Source organism: Oryzias latipes, chromosome 19 (assembly GCF_053564925.1).
Source record: "Oryzias latipes strain Hd-rR chromosome 19, Olatipes_Hd-rR_3.1".
NCBI classification, from domain to species: Eukaryota; Metazoa; Chordata; class Actinopteri; order Beloniformes; family Adrianichthyidae; genus Oryzias; species Oryzias latipes.
The window spans coordinates 22,718,963-22,737,940 of NC_136255.1; the positions used below are offsets into that span (position 1 = coordinate 22,718,963).

Here is an 18,978-nt window from a genome sequence, read left to right on the forward strand (position 1 = left end):
CTGGTGTGAAGTTTGCATTTCTGCAAATGCTGCATCAATCCTTTTCTCTGTTTTTGCCCCTTTCTTAATTTGAGTGAGTGATTGTCATCTGTTTCCTCCCACCATCTGCTGCAAATCCAATCACGGAGTCCAAAAGGAACCACCTTATCTGCTAAAAGCCCAGACTGGACTCAGGGTGGTTCATACTGATTTGGTCTCACATGCAGGGCTACAAGATGAAGAAAAAAGTTCTCTTTGGCCAAGACATTTCTAGATTTAGAAAAAGCAATAAACTTGTGTATAGATCTGATACAGGCCTCCTATTGCAGCAAAAAACAGCAATATAAGAACAATGATAGCAAAGATGGAGGTTAGTGAGGTGACTGCAGAAGACATTTTCAAAGCAGAGGAAGATTTGTTTCCATAGGTATACTTCACTCAATATTACAAGTCTGACCATTCACATGCTAAAATAATATAAATTGACATTTTTTTGGTCCGACAAATTCCTCAACTTGCGAGAATGCAATTCGCACACCGGGGGCAGCTAGTTTCAATGTAAAGTCAATGTACAGATGCAATCAAAGGTCATGCTGCCCTATCGGCAGCTCGTTTCGGGAGGCACAACAACACGGGAAAAATTCTGTTGTGCAATGAACATGTTGCAATGTTTCCAGAGTTCAAATATCTGAACTTTGGTGTTGAAGTCGCATCACGTCAACAAATCAGGAACTCGGTTCCTGATGCATTGATGATGTGATCAGCGGGTGGAGTCCAAACCAACATGTAAGGGAATATGATCATTTTCCCCCAGAACTTTATGATATTTTTTTATTTCTATCAAGACTACATCCTTTTTGTCTTTTATTTTTTTCCTTCCTCACACTAATGCAGGACAGCAAGTCAATAAATTGGGTCACGGAGAGATGGAAGTACCGCTGAAAGTAGCCATCATTTAGTCACAGCTCCTGAAGTAGATGGTGAACCTCTCAGAATGTTTCCATGACCCAGACATGGAGACGTGATTACCAACGCTTTTGTCTCCAAAATAAATAAACCCAATATTTCAACATCATTCATGCACTTGCTGTTCCATGTAGCGAAGAGGCTACAGTATTGACAGTAGCTCCTCCCACATGTGGCCTGTCTATGATATGTATTTAGCAAATTTGCTGCGGCTCACAACAGAATCGCGTTGTATGAGCATTACTGTGGAGTATGAAACCATCAAGAAGGGGTACAATGACAGGAAATCCTATCAAAACTATGGGTTTTGTTTTGCCCAAATTAATCACTTTGAGTAGAAAATACAAAAACCCAGATTCCGTAACCCTTGTGCTATCCTAGGCACTTTGACATTGAGAGTTGGACCCACTAGACAGTGGGCTAAACCTTTAATCTTCAATGATTTGTGAACCTCGCTGGTGTCCATGGATTACATGAAATATTTCCACCTTTATCCACTTTTGTCATGGTAGGAATAACACGTCAATGTGAGGGTGGGGTCATCTAAGATAGCACATGGAATAAATAAAAAAAATAAATAAATATATCAAAACTTAGTGATTTTACTGCATATTATTCACCATATTTGTGGGTCAAAGTTTAATATTTTGTGTCTGTCTCTGGAAGAACACCCAGCAGATGCATGACTCACCTAAATCCCTTTGTGGAGTTGAACTGAAACGCACACAGAGTCACAACAACAACCTTCCGATACAGTCACAACCACAACCCCACACATAAAAGCCTTCACAGTTTCCACACTGTATATACATACATACTGGACTGGCACACATAATTCCACAACACAAGGGCCTGTCGGTGTGTAGGAGATCAATGACAAGGTCATGTGCAAATGTTCCACTCATACAATGCAGTGAATCAGCGTGTTAGATAAGTGAGTGGGAGCTGTTTAGAGGCAGCATATTTTTAGTCTCTACGTTTTTCTTTGATCTGGTTCAGGGATTATGGGACAGTGACGTTCCACATGTGCTCTTCACATTTAAAGAATCCAAGGAATTAGCTGGTGTGTAATGATTATCCACTAAAAGATTTTTTTTTATTACATCCTTTATTATTGTTTAAATCTTTTGCTTTTATCATTTAAATCAATATTATTAAAAAAAGGTCAAAAATATCATGAAACTAAAATGAAACACAATGTGATGCAGCAAGTCTTAAAGATAAACGATATTTTATAAGGTGTTTTAAAAACGTTGTCAGTAATTTTACATTAAATGGAAAAATAAGATCCAGTATAACAACAAATTAGACGTCATTAGGGAAAAAGATGAAAAAAAGATTTAAATTCTGAAAAAATAAAAAATAAAACCAATAACAATATAGATAAAGAATATATAGATATAGATATCTATATATATATAACAAAAACTGCCTTTATCAAAAAATAAATTAACCAAGGGCATATTTAAATTAAAAACATTATTAAGAATATATAAAAAGGCAAGTTATGCAAAAATCTCCCACTCCGGTCATCTTTTGATCCATTTTTAAAGCATTTCCAGTGGTCTTTTAGTTATGATTATGCCGTTTTAACCTGTTTTGTTTTCTAGAACAGTTTAATGTCAGACAATATTTTCACAGACCAATTTGTAGAGGCTAAAGTAGGTGTCTTCATTTTTTATTGCTTCTATTTTTTTTCTCCATTTTTGAGGGTAAATTTATCTTCATCCTCTCTAAAATATCTGCAGCTGCTTTAAACTTCATTTTTACGATAGATTGTATGCAGGAACCATTAAAATGTGATATAGATTTTCCCTTAACCCATAACTGTTGAAGTAGAAGCTAGAAAAATCAGATGCTAGCTTCAGCCTTGTCCTTTTTTTAATCTGCAATGGATAAATACAAAAAGGATAGTCCCAAAAACTGGTATCTAATATAATACTAAACGTGAATCCACAGTTGAAAAAACTTTATTAGCAGCATCCTAGTAACCTCAAACAACTGGTTGGTGACACAATTCTCTTTGTAGTGACAGATTAGCTCCAGTGTTAAACAAAGAGGAAGAACTTGTTTCTGATATGTCAGCTCTTTTTTTTAGACTGGTCTTATCTGAGAATATATACTGTACACGAACACCTTCACAGTCATATTTCCATGAAGTTGAGCACACAAAAACTTCATGCTTATTTCTTCTTAAAGGGTGATAATCATTCTAAAAATTACTGAAGTATATACGTGACATATTTGTAAAAATGCAGAATTTACAGAGCTACAGAACTTTAGTCCGATTTTTACATTTTTTTAATGTTAAACGTTGCAATACTTGCACTTCTGTAGTGCTAAACTGTCAACCGCCCTACTCAAACACTTACTGGATGTCTGTTTTAGAGATCTGTCTAATGTTGCTTGCAGGGAAATGGTGCAGCAGACAGATAAGAAGAGAAGCAGCCAATCAGCTGACACCTTCACTGATGTGTTTGGAGGCTGCGGGCCAGACAGCGGCATGCCTTCTCTTTGTCTGAGTAATGTACAGATTTCTGCAGGCCGGGCTAATCAGCCAATCCTAAAGGCCCAGTCAACCTTAACAAACAGCCGATGCTCAAGAGACAAATGTTCACATGTAAAGCAGTCTAATTAAACATTCAACAACATCAACACCAAAGCTTCCAGCTCAAAGGATCACAGTCTGCTTGCTTAGTTAATAAATATTATAGATGTTATTACCATGAGACATTTGGCTATAGATTTGTGATTTAAACATTTTTAGCATTGGATTTTTATTTTATTTTATTTTAATGAAGGGGACAAGTCATTATTTCCATTACACCAGAAAATCAAATGCGGTTTGATAAACAGAAACAGAGTGTAAGAAAACAACAGAAATGTCCCACAGGTATGAGCCAAAATCATTGCAAAAAAAAAACGTACTGAGCATTGTGTCCGATATTTTTTTTAATCCAAGGCACTACTAAATAGTCCTGCACCATATATTTTTTTACTAGTTAAGGATCTGGATGGGAATTTGGACATAGCCTTAGACATTTTGCAAGTGAAGTCATAAAGCTTGTTATTCTTGCCCAGATAACCCTGTGAGTTTGAATAAACTTTATTGAGCTAAATCTTTCAGTAGAAGCAAAAGGCTGGGAAAACGTCAGGAAAAACGTTTAATTCCACCCAGTTACAAAAATATGGAGTTTAAATGCGTCAGTGTCCCAAATAAAATGAGAATATCCCACTAAAACCTCTAAATATGACCTTTTTCTGGCTAAAGGCAATCAGAAAAGCATTTCTCTTTTGGGATTAAAATCAGATTAGAGACATAAACTTAAAATATTGGGTTAAAAACAGTTTTAAAGATACCAAAAAGTTGTCAAATTTGACATTAAGCTTCTAGGGAACAATAAAGACTTAAGACATGAGCAAATTATAGAGCAGTCAGAGTAAAGCAAATAGGCAAAATTGCACTGCTCCGTTTTTTATTACTTAATGGTTTTTTATGTCATTATTTTATGTATTTTTGAAATGCAAACTAAAACCACATCCCTCGAAAAAGCCTGTACATTAACACATTGAATGAATTTATTAACCACCACCAATATAACAACTCACTTGGCTAATAAAATCATACAACACTTTCAGATCTCTTTTAACCAACATGGTGGATGTCTGTTGATCATTAAACCTCTGCAGGTTTTGTCCTCCGAGCACCGCGGATTAAATTGATGAGGTGTTGACAGCTGTCTATGAAAAGCATTGTGTAATATCTTTCTGTCAGGGCTTACCACACTCAAAATATATGTCAGCATCTTACAAGTCCCTGGCTCAAATTAATGCAGAAGCAAGAGTCTATCTAAATAGAGACGGCTTGGTCTTATCAGTAAAAGAAAAATCGTAAAAAGTTTTAAAAAATGTCACAAATCTTCATATTACTGGTATGAAAGAGTGTTTACTCTGCCTAGCCTTTTGACGCCAAACTGCACACAGCCATATTTTGGGTGTTACTTTGACTTGAACATGGAAATCAATAGGAAAAATGCTTCCTTTAAAAAAACAAACCCCTAGTGGTCATTTGAGGAACTGCAACATTTGAAATGTTGAGACAGGTCGAGATGGCAACCAGACTCGTCGAAAAAATGAATCTATATTTACACGTCTTTGTTGAAAACAAGTTGTGTGAGCATCAAAAGACTTAAACTCTGTTATCTTTATCCAAGTATGTTACCAAACAATTATATGAAAATAATTATGCCAGGAAGAACAAATGGAGCAGTAAAATGATGCTCTTTTATTAGAAGTTGGTGACTTTTTTATGCTTTTAGTCTGTAGGGAGGGAATGTACTCCCGCCAAGGGCAACAGCAAGTATGGGCATCTGTCATCGACCATCTGGGGTCGCCTTAAGGAAACAAATGTGACCTTCGTCCGACTATTTAATCTGATGGGACTTATTTAATAGTCCCATCAGAAACAACGGAGAAATGTGTCCAGTCTGAATACACCCTAAGTAAGCACCCTTTTCTAATTAATAAAACACAGGGATAAACAGACTAATATAAATGCTATCTAAAAGAAAGATGAAGAAAATTATTCATCAGTATAAAAAAACACCTGGATGGATGGATGGATGGATGGATGGATGGATGGATGGATGGATGGATGGATGGATGGATGCATGGATGGATGGATAATAGAGAAATCTTGAAAAGTGCACCAAGCTTTTGCACTTTTAAGGCCGTGTTATACAGCCACTACATACATATTGGACATTTTCCAAGTGTGTAATTTCAGTCTTTTGTGATACAAAAGTGATATTTGTAATTCACAAGTGTTTCTTGCATTTGTTGATGTGCTTAGACGTTGGTTGAGGTTTTCGGCTAATGGGTCTTTAAGTGAATTAAGTTTAAAGCTGTTCAAAAATGTTGGGTTGGTGGAGAATAACGCACTCAGTAATGAAATGCATAAAACTATCACAATAATCACGCACGGTTCATGTTCTTTGTGTGGTTTATTCATACTTCTGTGGTTTTAATGTCGTTCATTTGTGATACATCTGTAAAAAATTTCATATACAGACCACAACTTTTCTCAGTTTTTCCATGTATATTCACGTATGACCAACTTTAATCCGTGCAAAATGTATGTAGTGGCTGTGTGACACTACTTTCAGGACCCAAAACAGGCTCTGGAGGCAGACTGATAAAGAAAATCTATAAACTCTCACTATAGAAAATCAGTAGAAATCTGCAGCATCAATTAAAGCCAGAAGAAATCAAAAATAGAGTTGAGCACTACAAGAAGATCAAGGAATAACATCTAATATTTCCCCTCATTTCTATAGAATTAAAATCGCACTTTCTTCTCTGGAGAAACTTTAACCTGATACTCATATCAAAGCAGCTTCTCCACCTTTAAATTACACAAGAAACATCACCAAAATCCTATTTTGTATTTGAGAAATTACCTTAAATACAAACTTTTATATAATATGTTACAAAAAAGACAATAAATGCTGCATGAAATCTCTACATTTAGAGTAGATTTCTGTTGGGAGTAGTTAAACTCTAAGTTTCACACTCAAAGACATTGATTATGCTATTTTTTTTCTCCAAGTTCTGCTTCTAGGTTTCTCTATGTCAATATGTTTACTCCAAGTTAAGAATAAAAGGGTATGCTGCTCTTGAAGGGTAAGAGCAGTGGGTGGGACGAAGAGAATAAAAGGAAGATGATGACTAACAAAGATGACTAAGAGATGGTTTCAGGGCTGTTCTTCAAGTCATTTGTCTTGCTCACGTCTGGCCCATCAGGTGATAAATATACATTCAGCAAAGTTGACACCAAAATTCTTTGCAAGACAAATGCTGGATATTTATAAGGTTGCCGACAAGTCAGTCGAGTTAAGGCTGCAGAGGTGTATATAGATGTAGTGACGAGTCACACTGACTATCCATCATGTTTGGATTTTTTTTCTTGGTTGAAGAAAAATAAAAACTGCATTTTAAAATCACATATAAAATGTTAAATATATAATTTGAAAAGCATAAACGCTACTAATATAAATATTCTAAATAAATAATTAAAAAGAGACTGACTCCGAATTGCATACAGTTTTTATAGCCAGGCACTTTGATAAACTATATAAATGCGTCTGTTCTCACCTAATTTAACTTTATTTACTATAATATGTGATGTTGGGTGCACAGAAACAACATGATTTTATGCAATTATAGGAAAAACTAATTTTAAAAAACAATTATTTACAACCACAGCAAAACAAATATTTATGACTAAATTTGCACATTTGAGGGAAATAATGGTTTCATACAAACTGCGTCTTTTAGTGCCAAACAAGGAGGGCTGGAAATTTAAGTCTGGAGACAACTAAAGCCACTAAAAACAACAAACTAAAATGTTGTGCAAAACATAGGTCCCCTTCTTAAATTCTAAAACAAAATTCATCATAAATTCAGAATTACTTTGACTTTAAGTGCTACACTTCATTTTATAGTTTGATATATAACCTAAAAGATGAAAGAATAACATTTGTGGGTGTTTTATTTTTTTTATTTTACCAAAATGTAAATATGTTTTTAATTTTTAAAGTTTCAAAAAAGACCCGTGACCTCAAAAGGGATTCAGAAGGTTGGAAGATAGATGGATGGACTGATGGATGGATGGATGGATGGATGGAAGTTGGAAAAACAGTAGACCATTGAATTTGCTTCTCTTGTTTATGACTCGCAGCAACCCTAAACTTGTGAGTCTGTTCACTAGCAAACTGTCTGCTGTACAAAAGAGCTATAAAACAAAACAAACACACAAACAAAATCCCACAAGTTCCCTCTTTTCATATTTCAGTCCTCAACACTTCCTGCATAACAAACAAAGAGAAGAGTCTTCACATCAACATGCTACAGATGGGAATCGTAACTGCAATCTATCGCATTGATTTTGTACTTTTTAGTGTAGTTGGCATTTGACGTTTACTTTGCACCATTTTTAGTACAGTGTTCCCTTGTTTATCGTGGAGGTTACGTTTCTGTTATGGATGAAATCCGCTAAGTAGGTTTCTAGATGTTTTTTGGCTGCAAAACTCCTCATTACACACTTCAACATTTTCACACTTTTTGCTGAAGCTGCATTCACATCGGCTGTTCAACCCGATTAATTTTTTGACTGCTAAGTTGCAAAAACAGCTAAACTTTGACCAATCAGGGGCTCAGATTTGTCAGTGATATATGGGTGGTGTCTGCTTCAAAACACAGAAGTTCGGATATGCGGTTGTGAACGGTAGAAGAAGAGAATTTTCTCCCTGCTTGTCCGGTGCTGGTCCAGTGTGAACACCACAGGCAGAATATGCGTTCATGAAACACATTCTTGAACGCACAACTCGGTGTGAACGCAGCATCAATGTTCAAACTTGCATAGAAAAATATGTCTGGTATTGAAATTTAAGATCTGCTTGCTATCAAAGATTTATGAAACTCTGAACCCATTCTGTACAAGAAACATGGCACAGAGACTGATTGACTAACTCTACAGCCATTTAGGATGCAGAACAAAGTATGAACAAAGTATCCAGAATGGCATTGACAAACATCTGCCAAACAGCAAGACCGCAAAATGTGAACCACAATGTTGCTACTGCTAATTTGTCATTCCTAAGAAATGTTATTCATTCATATTCTAAACCTGTTTCGCCCTGTGTCCCTTTTGGGGTCACAGGGCTAATGGGGCCTATCCTGGCTACGTGGGCAAAGGCAGGGGACATCCTGGACAGGTCGCCAGTCTGTCGCAGGGCCATAAATTACACACAATGCACTCACATTCACACCTAGGGAGAATTGAGACAATCGAATCAGTTAGTTCAAAAGGGGCCCAATTCCACAAATTTTTTCAAAATAGAGATATTCTATGTTCTATGGTCTTCAAGGGAAAAGCTATCTGATTATGTGCAAAAAAGTCCCAAGTCCGTTGTAATGTATTGACTATGCTTGACATGTAAAATACATTAAATGCAAATTCCTGGACTTGGGCCTCTCTTGCATGGGTTTTGCTTCATCCCATAGATGGCAGCACTAGTTATCCAATATGGCAGCACCCCTGTTTAATTCAAGAAGGGCCCAAGTCCAGAGACTTTAGTTTGCTAGTCCTCTGAAATTATAAAAGTGAGGTGCTTCATATTATAGCATTTGTAAGCTATGAACTGCTGCTAAATCTGGGTAAAGTATTAATCATTTGGTGTAGCCTCCCTTTAAGCTATGCAGTTAAATCATTTCCTGGAAAAACAAACCTCTTGGACTTGGGCCCCTTTTGAACTAACCGAATCAATTAACCTATGAAGCATGTTTTTGGACAGTGGGAGGAAGCCGGAGTCACCGGAGGAAGCCCACGCATGCACAAGAAGAACATGCAAACTGTGAGGCAAGAGCGCTAACCACTGCGCCACCATGAAGCCTTAGGAAAAGTTATCGACACCGTTTGGAGGTTTTATCATTAGCCTTTTTGGACATTTATGAAAGCCCCTTTCCTTAAAAGTAAATTATGTGTTGCTTTAAGGTAAACGGCCTTAGTAACCATTTTCTGAGAGGATGAGGCAGTCCAACAGCAGTCCCCCCACCATTCCGCTAAGAGAAAAACAGAATACACAAATACTATGTTCTAATGGCATCTTCAATTAATGAAAATCCAATTTGGCCCATTTCAGTTGTTTTTTGTGATCAGTAGAGACAGCAATTAGAGAAATAAAGTGGTCATTTCATGGAGAAAACTAAAAAGTTATTTTGGAAAAAGATGCTGTTAAACAATTCCAGTGAAGGAAATTTAACAGGGTTAAAACAGCCATGAACAGACAAAATACTTGAAAACAAATGACTTTCAGTACAGAAATGGTTTGCTTGAATAATTTAAAATTACAAATAGTTTTCTAATTTTGTTCTATAGTATTAATAATAATAAAAGTTTTTTTGGGGTGAGGTAAAGAGAAAAACTCAGCCAACATCACCACATGTTTAACCGACAAACAGTTACTTTTGTTTTTGCGCTCCGCTTTGTTTACAATTACATTTTGTATTAACACTGCACGTAAACGGAAAATGTATTTTTCTGCTCTAGCTAACGTACTGTAAGGGTAACAATTACGTAAATGGTTGAAGAACTACGGCAGTTTGAAAGGCGTGTGCTGTTACGCGTCACCTGCGACAGCTCAACAGTCGTATGTAAGCCAGCGACCATTGTGGGTTTTAGCCGTCATAACTTCACTGTTACCAACATTCGTATACACATCATGTATGTGGGTGTACAAACCTTTGCATGTCACTTACCAACAAGGGAGCCTAAAATATACATACATATACATAACCCTAAGCCTGATATCAAGAAGCCATTTACCCTTTTTGGGTAAATCAAAAACATTTAAAAAACTGGAAGAAGCAGCATAGGAGAGGTGGCTTCAGATGTGGAGATAGAAAAAAAAAGGTTAAATGAGGATTAAAACAATCTTTCTAAAGTTTCTCAGCAGTTTGCATGTTGATGGAGTGACATAAGGGGAGGTCATGTCTTTCCTACAGATTTCACTTTGTTTCGAGCAGGCTGAAATACTCACCTGCCAGTTTTTTATTAATCATGTTTTCTGATATTTTTCCCTAAAACCCAGGTGTCTGTTTTTTCCTTCATGTACTTGTTGGAATGAATCATTCGGTCCGCTCAGCGTTTACGTCCAGGCAGTCAAACAAATACCTCGGTTATTGGTCCAGGAGTGCGTTTAAGCTGCCACTATGAAAGAGTCCATCATCTGGGTTGTAATGACACAGCCCGAGAGCCATTATGGTTTGATTGGAGACTTAAAATCTACTCTAAAATCTATTTTAGAGTAGTGTTTGAGGGGAGGCAAGCTCAGTGGGGGAGGCTGGGTGCAGCTTTCTGTCCAATTTTGTTCCAAATACATGCTTTGGACGATGACTGTTGTTTGTGATTTAACAAATTACAAATTATTCTTCTGTTCTTGCTGCAGCAGTGGCCTCAGAATAAGCAAATGCGCATTTTGTTTATGCTTCCATCTGATGTTCGTAAGTGAAGCGTTTGCTGAAAAGGCAGGCGAGCTGCAGCTCGCCACTGTCGGGCAGAAAATGGCTGAAACGTGACACGTCACATTGCTGTGGGACCCGAGGACTGCGGCTTTGACAGTCCAGCTCAGAAAATCCTTTCTCAGATGAGTAAATCTCCCAGCACTCCCCCTTTAACACTTTCAAAATAAGAAGCATTCAATTAAAAACATGAAAACCCTGAACAGTAAAAAAAAAAAAAAAGATCTGTATTCAAAATGAATATCATCTTAATTAAACTTAAAAAAAAACTATTTTAAGATCTTTTCTCCTAAAAAATCATAGAACAGGGGAAACAATCAGCATGTGAATTTACAGAAATGCGAACTAACAGATCACATATTTGAACGATGCAGAAAATGGAAATCCCTTTATATTGATTTAGTAACACAATTTGATCAATCAACAGTTTTTTTTTTTAGATTTATGTTCCACAAATAATTTTGTTTGGTAATAAAAATCAGTATTTACAAAACTAGTAATAGTTTATGTGAAACTTATAATGAAATAATGGAACTAAATAACACTGTTTTAATAAAAAGGGAAAAAAGGATGTATGCACATGATAAATTATTTAATTGCCCAATTTCATAAATTATGGGATTTACTATCAATGTTAAAAATCCTGAACTAATTGACAATTTGATCCATTGTTTATTTAATTTTAAAATTTCTATTAAGAACCAATATTATTTGGTAATTCAAATGATTTTGTGGTCGAAATTGAACAATTGTAAAACTTTCTTAATAAAATCATGGTTTCATACATTAAAAACTAAAAGCTGTTTGCCTGGAAAAATTGCAAGAAGTAACAGAATTTACTTTTTACAAGTGATAAAATGCATTATTGGATTTGATGAATCTGTATTTTTTTTCAAAAAAGATATCAATATCAATTACTTGTATTTTTTTTAAACCAGTACTACTAATTTTTAATTAGGATACAATTATGTTCCAGTTTTTTTTTAACTATGTTAAGTTTGTAACTAGGTTAAGTGTTTTATAACAGCATTTAGGATTATTATTAATGCAAAAATAGTAGACCTTCACAATATACTGCAAATTTATCGTTATTGCAATTTCAAGTTGTGCAATATGCATATCGCAAAAGACAGCAAAATTGCAATAAATGGTTACCTTAAATGTGGCCAAACAATCTTATGGCAGCTTGAAGTATTTAACGGATCAAAAGAATCCCTTTCTGCATTTGACCAATCAGATGGACCCCTTCACGTTGTTGAATAATCGGATAGCGCTCTATTATGTTGTATCTTCGCTTCCTACGTCAATTTGTGGTATAAGTTTTCGCTTCCTAGGTCATTTGTGGTATAAGTTTTAAGCTGTTGCAATGGAATGGGAATAATATTTTTGGTTGTTTTGCTATTTCTTTATACACCGCAAATTATATCGTTATCGCAATATTAATCACTAATATCGCGACTTTTCCTCATATCGAGCAGCCATAAAAAATATTGAGTTTAAATAAAGTTGCATTATGCAAGTTCAGGTTTCAGGGATGACCATGGATTTTTCCAGTCTGAATACATCCTATATTTCACTGATCAATTTTGAATGTCTGCATCAACGTCAGGTACAACACTTTTTACTTGTTACTTTGGTGAAGGTATGCAGCAAGGCGGTTACTGAAGAGACTACAGCTAAGAAGGTTCGCTGATAAGTGTTTATGACATATAGATTGTTGGGGAAACAGTGTGTATCAAGCACAAGTTTATCTGACCACACTTCAACGAGTTGCTGTGTCTCATCGTCATGGTTGATGCCTTCCTACTCTCTTTACATCCCATAATGGTCCAGTTGTTCCGGTCTGAGCACGTAGCCTTTTCAGACTGAGGAAAGTCGGAGCAAACCAGAGTTTAGTCCGATTGTAAACAAACCAAGACCCCTTCAAAAGATGGGTCTGAGAGCGGTTCCTGGTTCCAGTTGGGTGTCTCTTAAGACTGAAACTTTATCGGGGGAAACAAACTATGGGTCCAGTCTGAATACACCCAAAGAAAGTAATTGCGACTTAACAAAGTCCAGAGTGAAGTTCTGGAAGGACTGTTCAGCCTGTTTTCCTGCTAACTCTGATTATTTATGTGCATGTGGGGCATTTTATGGTGGTTGTGTGCTTTGATTGCCTTTTATTTAGCCAACTGTCCAAAGGCTCTTCACATAAAGATGGGGAGAGTCAAGAGCCAGCTGGCTGTCACAGTCATTACTCATAAAACACATTAGGAATGCCACACGCAGCAGCTGCGGCATGCATGGGACATCTCATCAATATCTATTAGAAACACAATGAAAGCACAGCTCAAAAGAGATGTTTTTGGGTTCACCTTGCGCTCACTAAAGACCACAGAGTGGGGAACTCTTAGAAAAATAATTATCACCAAAAAAGAAATTTTTGCTGCACGAGAACCAAATGGGTTTTACCAATGACTGTTAAGTCTTTGGTGGAGTATATCAGCAGAGGTCGTAAGTCCATTGACCGCTGAGGGCTGGAGCTCAAGCTGCTTCCATCCCAAAATCGTTCCACATGATTATTCTCAATTTCACAGCTGATGGTTTTTACTGAGACAGACGGCAGCAGCCACATGCCGGAGCTCAAAGAAAAGACACAGGAGAGAAATCTGGGGGAGGAGATACGATAACGGGTCCCTCACTTTCATCACCAATGTTTTGACTTAAGTAACCCGTCATTGTGACCTGCATGCAAAGAACTGCAAGGCGTCTATGATAGCCCATAAGGCGCGCATAATTGATGTGAAAAGGGGTTGGAGCAGAAACAAAAGCAGACCTGCAGAGGATCAGGGTTGTCCGTCGGTTTTGGACGACATTTTGTTTCTGATTGACGATACGTTCAACCAATTGTACTTCTGGGCCGAAAACGAGATAACAAAATGGCAAAAAGATAGTTCACTATGGTAAAAATCTGTCTATGTTTCCTGATGAAACTAAATGGAATTGATTTCAAACTGAAACATTAGCGAGTTCATTTATTATGGTTTACCATTTTGCTGCAAAATATCCTCAATTAATGCTACAGCAGCACATCAAGTGCTGATGGCCTCAAATAATCTAAAGACTTTGCTGCACCTAATCTGAAGATAACTGCTACAATCTAGGAATCTTCTAATTGTTATGATGCACAATAGTTATTTAATTAAGTCACAATTCTGAATAAAAAAAAATTCACTGATTGTTCTAGTAAAACAGTTTTAAAAAAGGTCAGAAAAGTAGATTTAAACTGCTCATTTTAGACACTTCAGGGGAACAAAGATTTCAAGGGGACATCTATTTTAGGAACTATGTGTCTATCAGCAAAAACAAAGTCTATATAAACAGAAAAAAATTACAACACGGCAACTTGCAGTAAATTGGCTGTTTGGTAAAGTTGTCAGGAATCATCATCCCTCAGTAGTCCCTGAACTCATTTGTCAGTTTGCCAATCACGTCAGCTCTTTATAATGACAACCCCCTTATTATTATAGTCTTAACTCAAATTTGAAAAGTTTCAAAGAGGTATCTAGCTTTGACATTTTAGGTTAAAAAAAACACATTAGTTATGATACATAATTGTGATACTTCTTGGAATAAATCCATCATAGTGTAATGGAGCTTCGTCTTGATTCTTAGACATTTTTACATAGTTTTGACCTCGTATTTGCCTTGTTTTAGGGTTTATATATATATATATATATATATATATATATACACACAGCACAGACCAAAAGTTAGGACACACCTTCTCGTTACAGAAGTGTTATCTTTATTCCCATGACTATGAAAATTGTAGATTCACACTGAAGGCATCAAAACTATGAATTTACACATGTGGAATTATATACATAACAAAAAAGTGTGAAACAACTGAAAATATGTCATATTCTAGGTTCTTCATAGTAGCCACCTTTTGCTTTGATTACTGCTTTGCACACTCTTGGCATTTTCTTGATGATTTTCAAGAGGTAGTCACCAGAAATGGTCTTCCAACAGTGTTGAAGGAGTTCCCAGAATGCTTAGCACTTGTTGGCCCTTTTGCCTTCACTCTGTGGTCCAGCTCAACCCAAACCATCTGGATTGGGTTCAGGTCCGGTGACTGTGGAGGCCAGGTAATCTGCCGCAGCACCCCATCAGTCTCCTTCTTGGTCAAATAGGGCCTACACAGCCTGGAGGTGAGTTTGGGGTCATTGTCCTATTGAAAATTAAATGATGGTCCAACTAAACGCAAACTGGATGGAATAGCATGCCGCTACTAGATGCTGTGGTAGCCATGCTGGTTCAGTATGCCTTCAATTTGGAATAAATCCCCAACAGTGTCACCAGCAAAGCACCCCCACACCATCACACCTCCTCTTCCATGCTTCACGGTGGGAACCAGGCATGTAGAGTCCATCCATTCACCTTTTCTGCGTCGCACAAAGACACGTGGTTGGAAGCAAAAATCTCTGGATCTGGACTTATCAGACTAAAGCACAGATTTCCACGGATCTGATGTCCATTTGTTGTGTTCTTTAGCCCAAATAAGTCTCTCCTGCGTGTTGCCTTTCTTTAGAAGTAGTTTCCTAGCAGATATTCTACCATGAAGGCCTGATTCACACAGTCTCCTTTTAACAGTTGTTGTAGAGATGTGTCTGCTGCTAGAACTCTGTGTGCCATTGACCTGCTCTCTAATCTGAGCTGCTGTTAACCTGCCATTTCCCAGGTTGGTGACTTGGATGAACGTATCCTTTGCAGCAGAAGTGACTCTTGGTTTTCCTTCCTGGGGCGGTCCGCATGTGAGCCAGTTTCTTTTTAGCGCTTGATGGCTTTTGTGATTGCACTTGGAGACACTTTCAAAGTTTCCCCAATTTTTCGGACTGAGTGACCTTGATTTCTTAAAGTAATGATGGCCACTCGTTTTTCTGTACTTAACTGCTTTTTTTCTTGCCATAAAACAAATTCTAATAGTCTATTCAGTAGGACTATCAGCTGTTTATCCACCTGACTTCTGCACAACACAACTGATGGCCCCAACCCCATTTATAAGGCAAGAAATCGCACTTGTTAAACCAGACAGGGCACACCTACGTGAAAAACATTTCAGGTGACTACCTCTTGAAGCTCATCAAGAAAATGCCAAGAGTCTGCAAAGCAATAATCAAATCAAAAGGTGGCTACCACGAAGAACCTACAATATGACATATTTTCAGTTGTTTCACACTTTTTTGTTATGTATAGTTATTTATATAATTCCGGTGTGTTAATTCATAGTTTTGATGCCTTCAGTGTTTGTACCCAAAGCTTAATATTTCTCATATTTGAGGGTTTATTCCAGTATAAAGTATCCATATTTTCCTAATGAAGGCCACAAAGCGCACTGCAGTCAGCAGAGTTCTGGTCAAGGTGTGGTTCACCCTAAACAGGTAACTCCCTGCATGTATACCATAATATTGTTTAGATTTTTTTTTTCCCTTCACTGGAAAATCTGACCCAAGAAGACCCAAATGAATTATACATGACAAAAAAATAAAAAATAAATATAAAAAAAAACTGCAGCCGCATGAGAAATGCTGGTGAAAATTACAGCATCCCCTTTGGGGAGCGAGCAGCAGGAGGAGATCCAGGATTTGATGCATCAAGGACCTTTTGTTTGCAGCTAAAATAAGTGTTTCAGAGCAGTTGGAAAGGAAATGTCGTCGGCAGCACTTGGCAGGCAGGCGACTGTAATTTTGAGCCATTTAGGTTTGAAACCACTGCTGAGGGAGGACGGGGGGGAGAAAGGTCATTAAAGAGGATGTCGAACATGATGATGATGCAGCCACGGCGAGGTGTTCAAGAGTGTCTGCTGCTGGAATCGAGCAGCACGATGACATTGTGAGACATAAACAATTTTGGGGAAGTATAATCACTAAAATGTTTAAAAGCAAAGACGACCGTTCCACGCGATGGGTATGCACATGTAAAGGTTGAGGTGAGTATTTTTGCTATTTCCATATGCAACTCAAATTTGTGAAAATTACAGTTTCTCTTCTCCATCTGAGAAGGAGACGCAACTCCAGCACGTATATAGATAGAGAAAATGATCATAACATTACATTTCTGTGGGTACATTTGCATGAAAAGATCATTTCACCAGACTTTTCTGCTCTCAAGCCTCACACATCCAGAATGGGAACTGCCCAATCCCTTTGATTTTGAATAATCAACCTTTATTTCTCTTAAATCTTTATACAAAATAAATAATAATGCACTATTTACTAGGCGTAACTTTATTTCCAGGTAAATTGTTGGGATTATTTTTGTTCCAAAATACAGCTAAAGCTGTTATTGATGTATGAAAGATCTCCATTGTAGTGTATTAAAATAACTGCAATGCTTCGTCATATTAATATAAAAAATAAAAACAATATCAAAACATTTTTTAGCTAAATTACTTAATGAAACTTAATAAACCAATAAAACAAAGCGGTTAACAGCCTTTTTAAGGACATATACAAAGACAAACACACACCTACATGTATACACACACACATGCACACACAAAGGGCGTGAAAACATAAATGTTCCTCTGAGACGCGAAAATCTTTGTAAATAAGACCCCTTTAGAAAACAACAGTTAAACCTCGTTTTTACTTTCTTGAGCACAAATATTTATCTGTATGAATTTACATTACATATTTTAAAAAATTAATATCAATAAAAAATACATTTAAAAAAGAGGGTGAAACCCCATTGGGGTAACAAAAACGTGTTTACTGATTTTTATTTAAAAGTTGCGTTGGCTTTTTAAAACACAGGAAGTATAGCTGTTTTTGGTTTTATTAATTTTTTTGGTAAGAAATATTTAAAAAGCAGCTTTAAAAAATAAGCTATAATAATTAAAATAAAACAAAGACACATTAAGAAGAAATATTCTTTTTTTTGTTGTTGTTGCTTTTTTTTTTAAAGATGAGAATGTGGTCAAATGATTGTGCTGAAAGCAGAAAAAAGGCTTTCTTACCTGAGTCCGGTGGCTGCGGAGCTCCTCTGTTGTTCATTTCCAGCTGCCACAGATTAGCGCGCGAGCTCAACCCACCAGCGAGTCAAGAAAGATAAACCTCGCGGGTAACGCGCGCGCGCTGTGCCAACGCCGCCTGTGTAGCAGAGATACCAAATCACAGCGCGCGGGGATGAAGGAAGGGGAGGAGAGGGGAGGGGAGGGGGTGAAGAAAGGACAAAAAGAATGAGTCAGGAGGAGAAAAAAACTACAGAAAGTGTTTGCAATTAAAAACACTTTAAGCTGTTTTAAAACTACGGAAGATGATTAGGGCCACGGAGAAAGAAAAAAAGGGCATAGAAAATTCTGACTTTCATGTCAGAATTCTGACTTTGATCTGAATTAGAGTCAGAATTTTCTTTGCCCTTTTTTTTCTTTGTCCATTGCCCTAATCCTCTTCTGTATGAAACACATCAACAAAATACTTAAAAAAAAAAAAAGATTAGTTTAACAAAAGACCACAACAGCTCATATCATAAAACCAGGAGTATTTTATAACATTTATGAAAAATGAACACAAAATAGACGTATGTGATTCTTTTTGACACTTATGCTTAAAAAAACAGTTTAATTCAAAATTCTGTTTACAAATTTCAATCTTGATTTTCAAAATTGCTACTTTTATACGACTACTCTTCCTATATCATTCTTTGTTGTGAAAGCCGACTGTATTCAGTGGAACAGGAGCTTTTTAGTTCCAGCAGTGATGCATCCACGCAGTCAAAACTGCTCCTCAGTGGCAACGACTCCAGACTGAGCACCTCAATGCTCTGGGTGTTGTGGGTAACTTGCCTTTGTGACATTGTTAGGGCATTGGGGATGATTCGTCCAGACTGGACTGAAGACTGGGGCGGTGGTCCCTCTTTTAAGGAAAGCAGACCAGAGAGTGTGCTCCAGCTATTGTATTATCTGCACTA

General features: G+C 36.9%; 1 protein-coding gene across 1 annotated transcript in view; it reads right to left on the reverse strand.

Annotated features, from left to right (window-relative positions):
- LOC101167570 (zinc finger protein 385C) overlaps positions 1 to 18,181 on the reverse strand; it is a 52,274-nt gene extending 34,093 nt beyond the window's left edge. The window contains exon 1 of the mRNA XM_004078277.5: positions 18,026 to 18,181. Within this exon, the coding sequence (XP_004078325.2) occupies positions 18,026 to 18,062 (37 nt within the window). The 5' untranslated portion in view covers positions 18,063 to 18,181. The remainder of the gene's footprint in view (positions 1 to 18,025) is intronic.
- Positions 18,182 to 18,978: the final 797 nt, after the last annotated feature.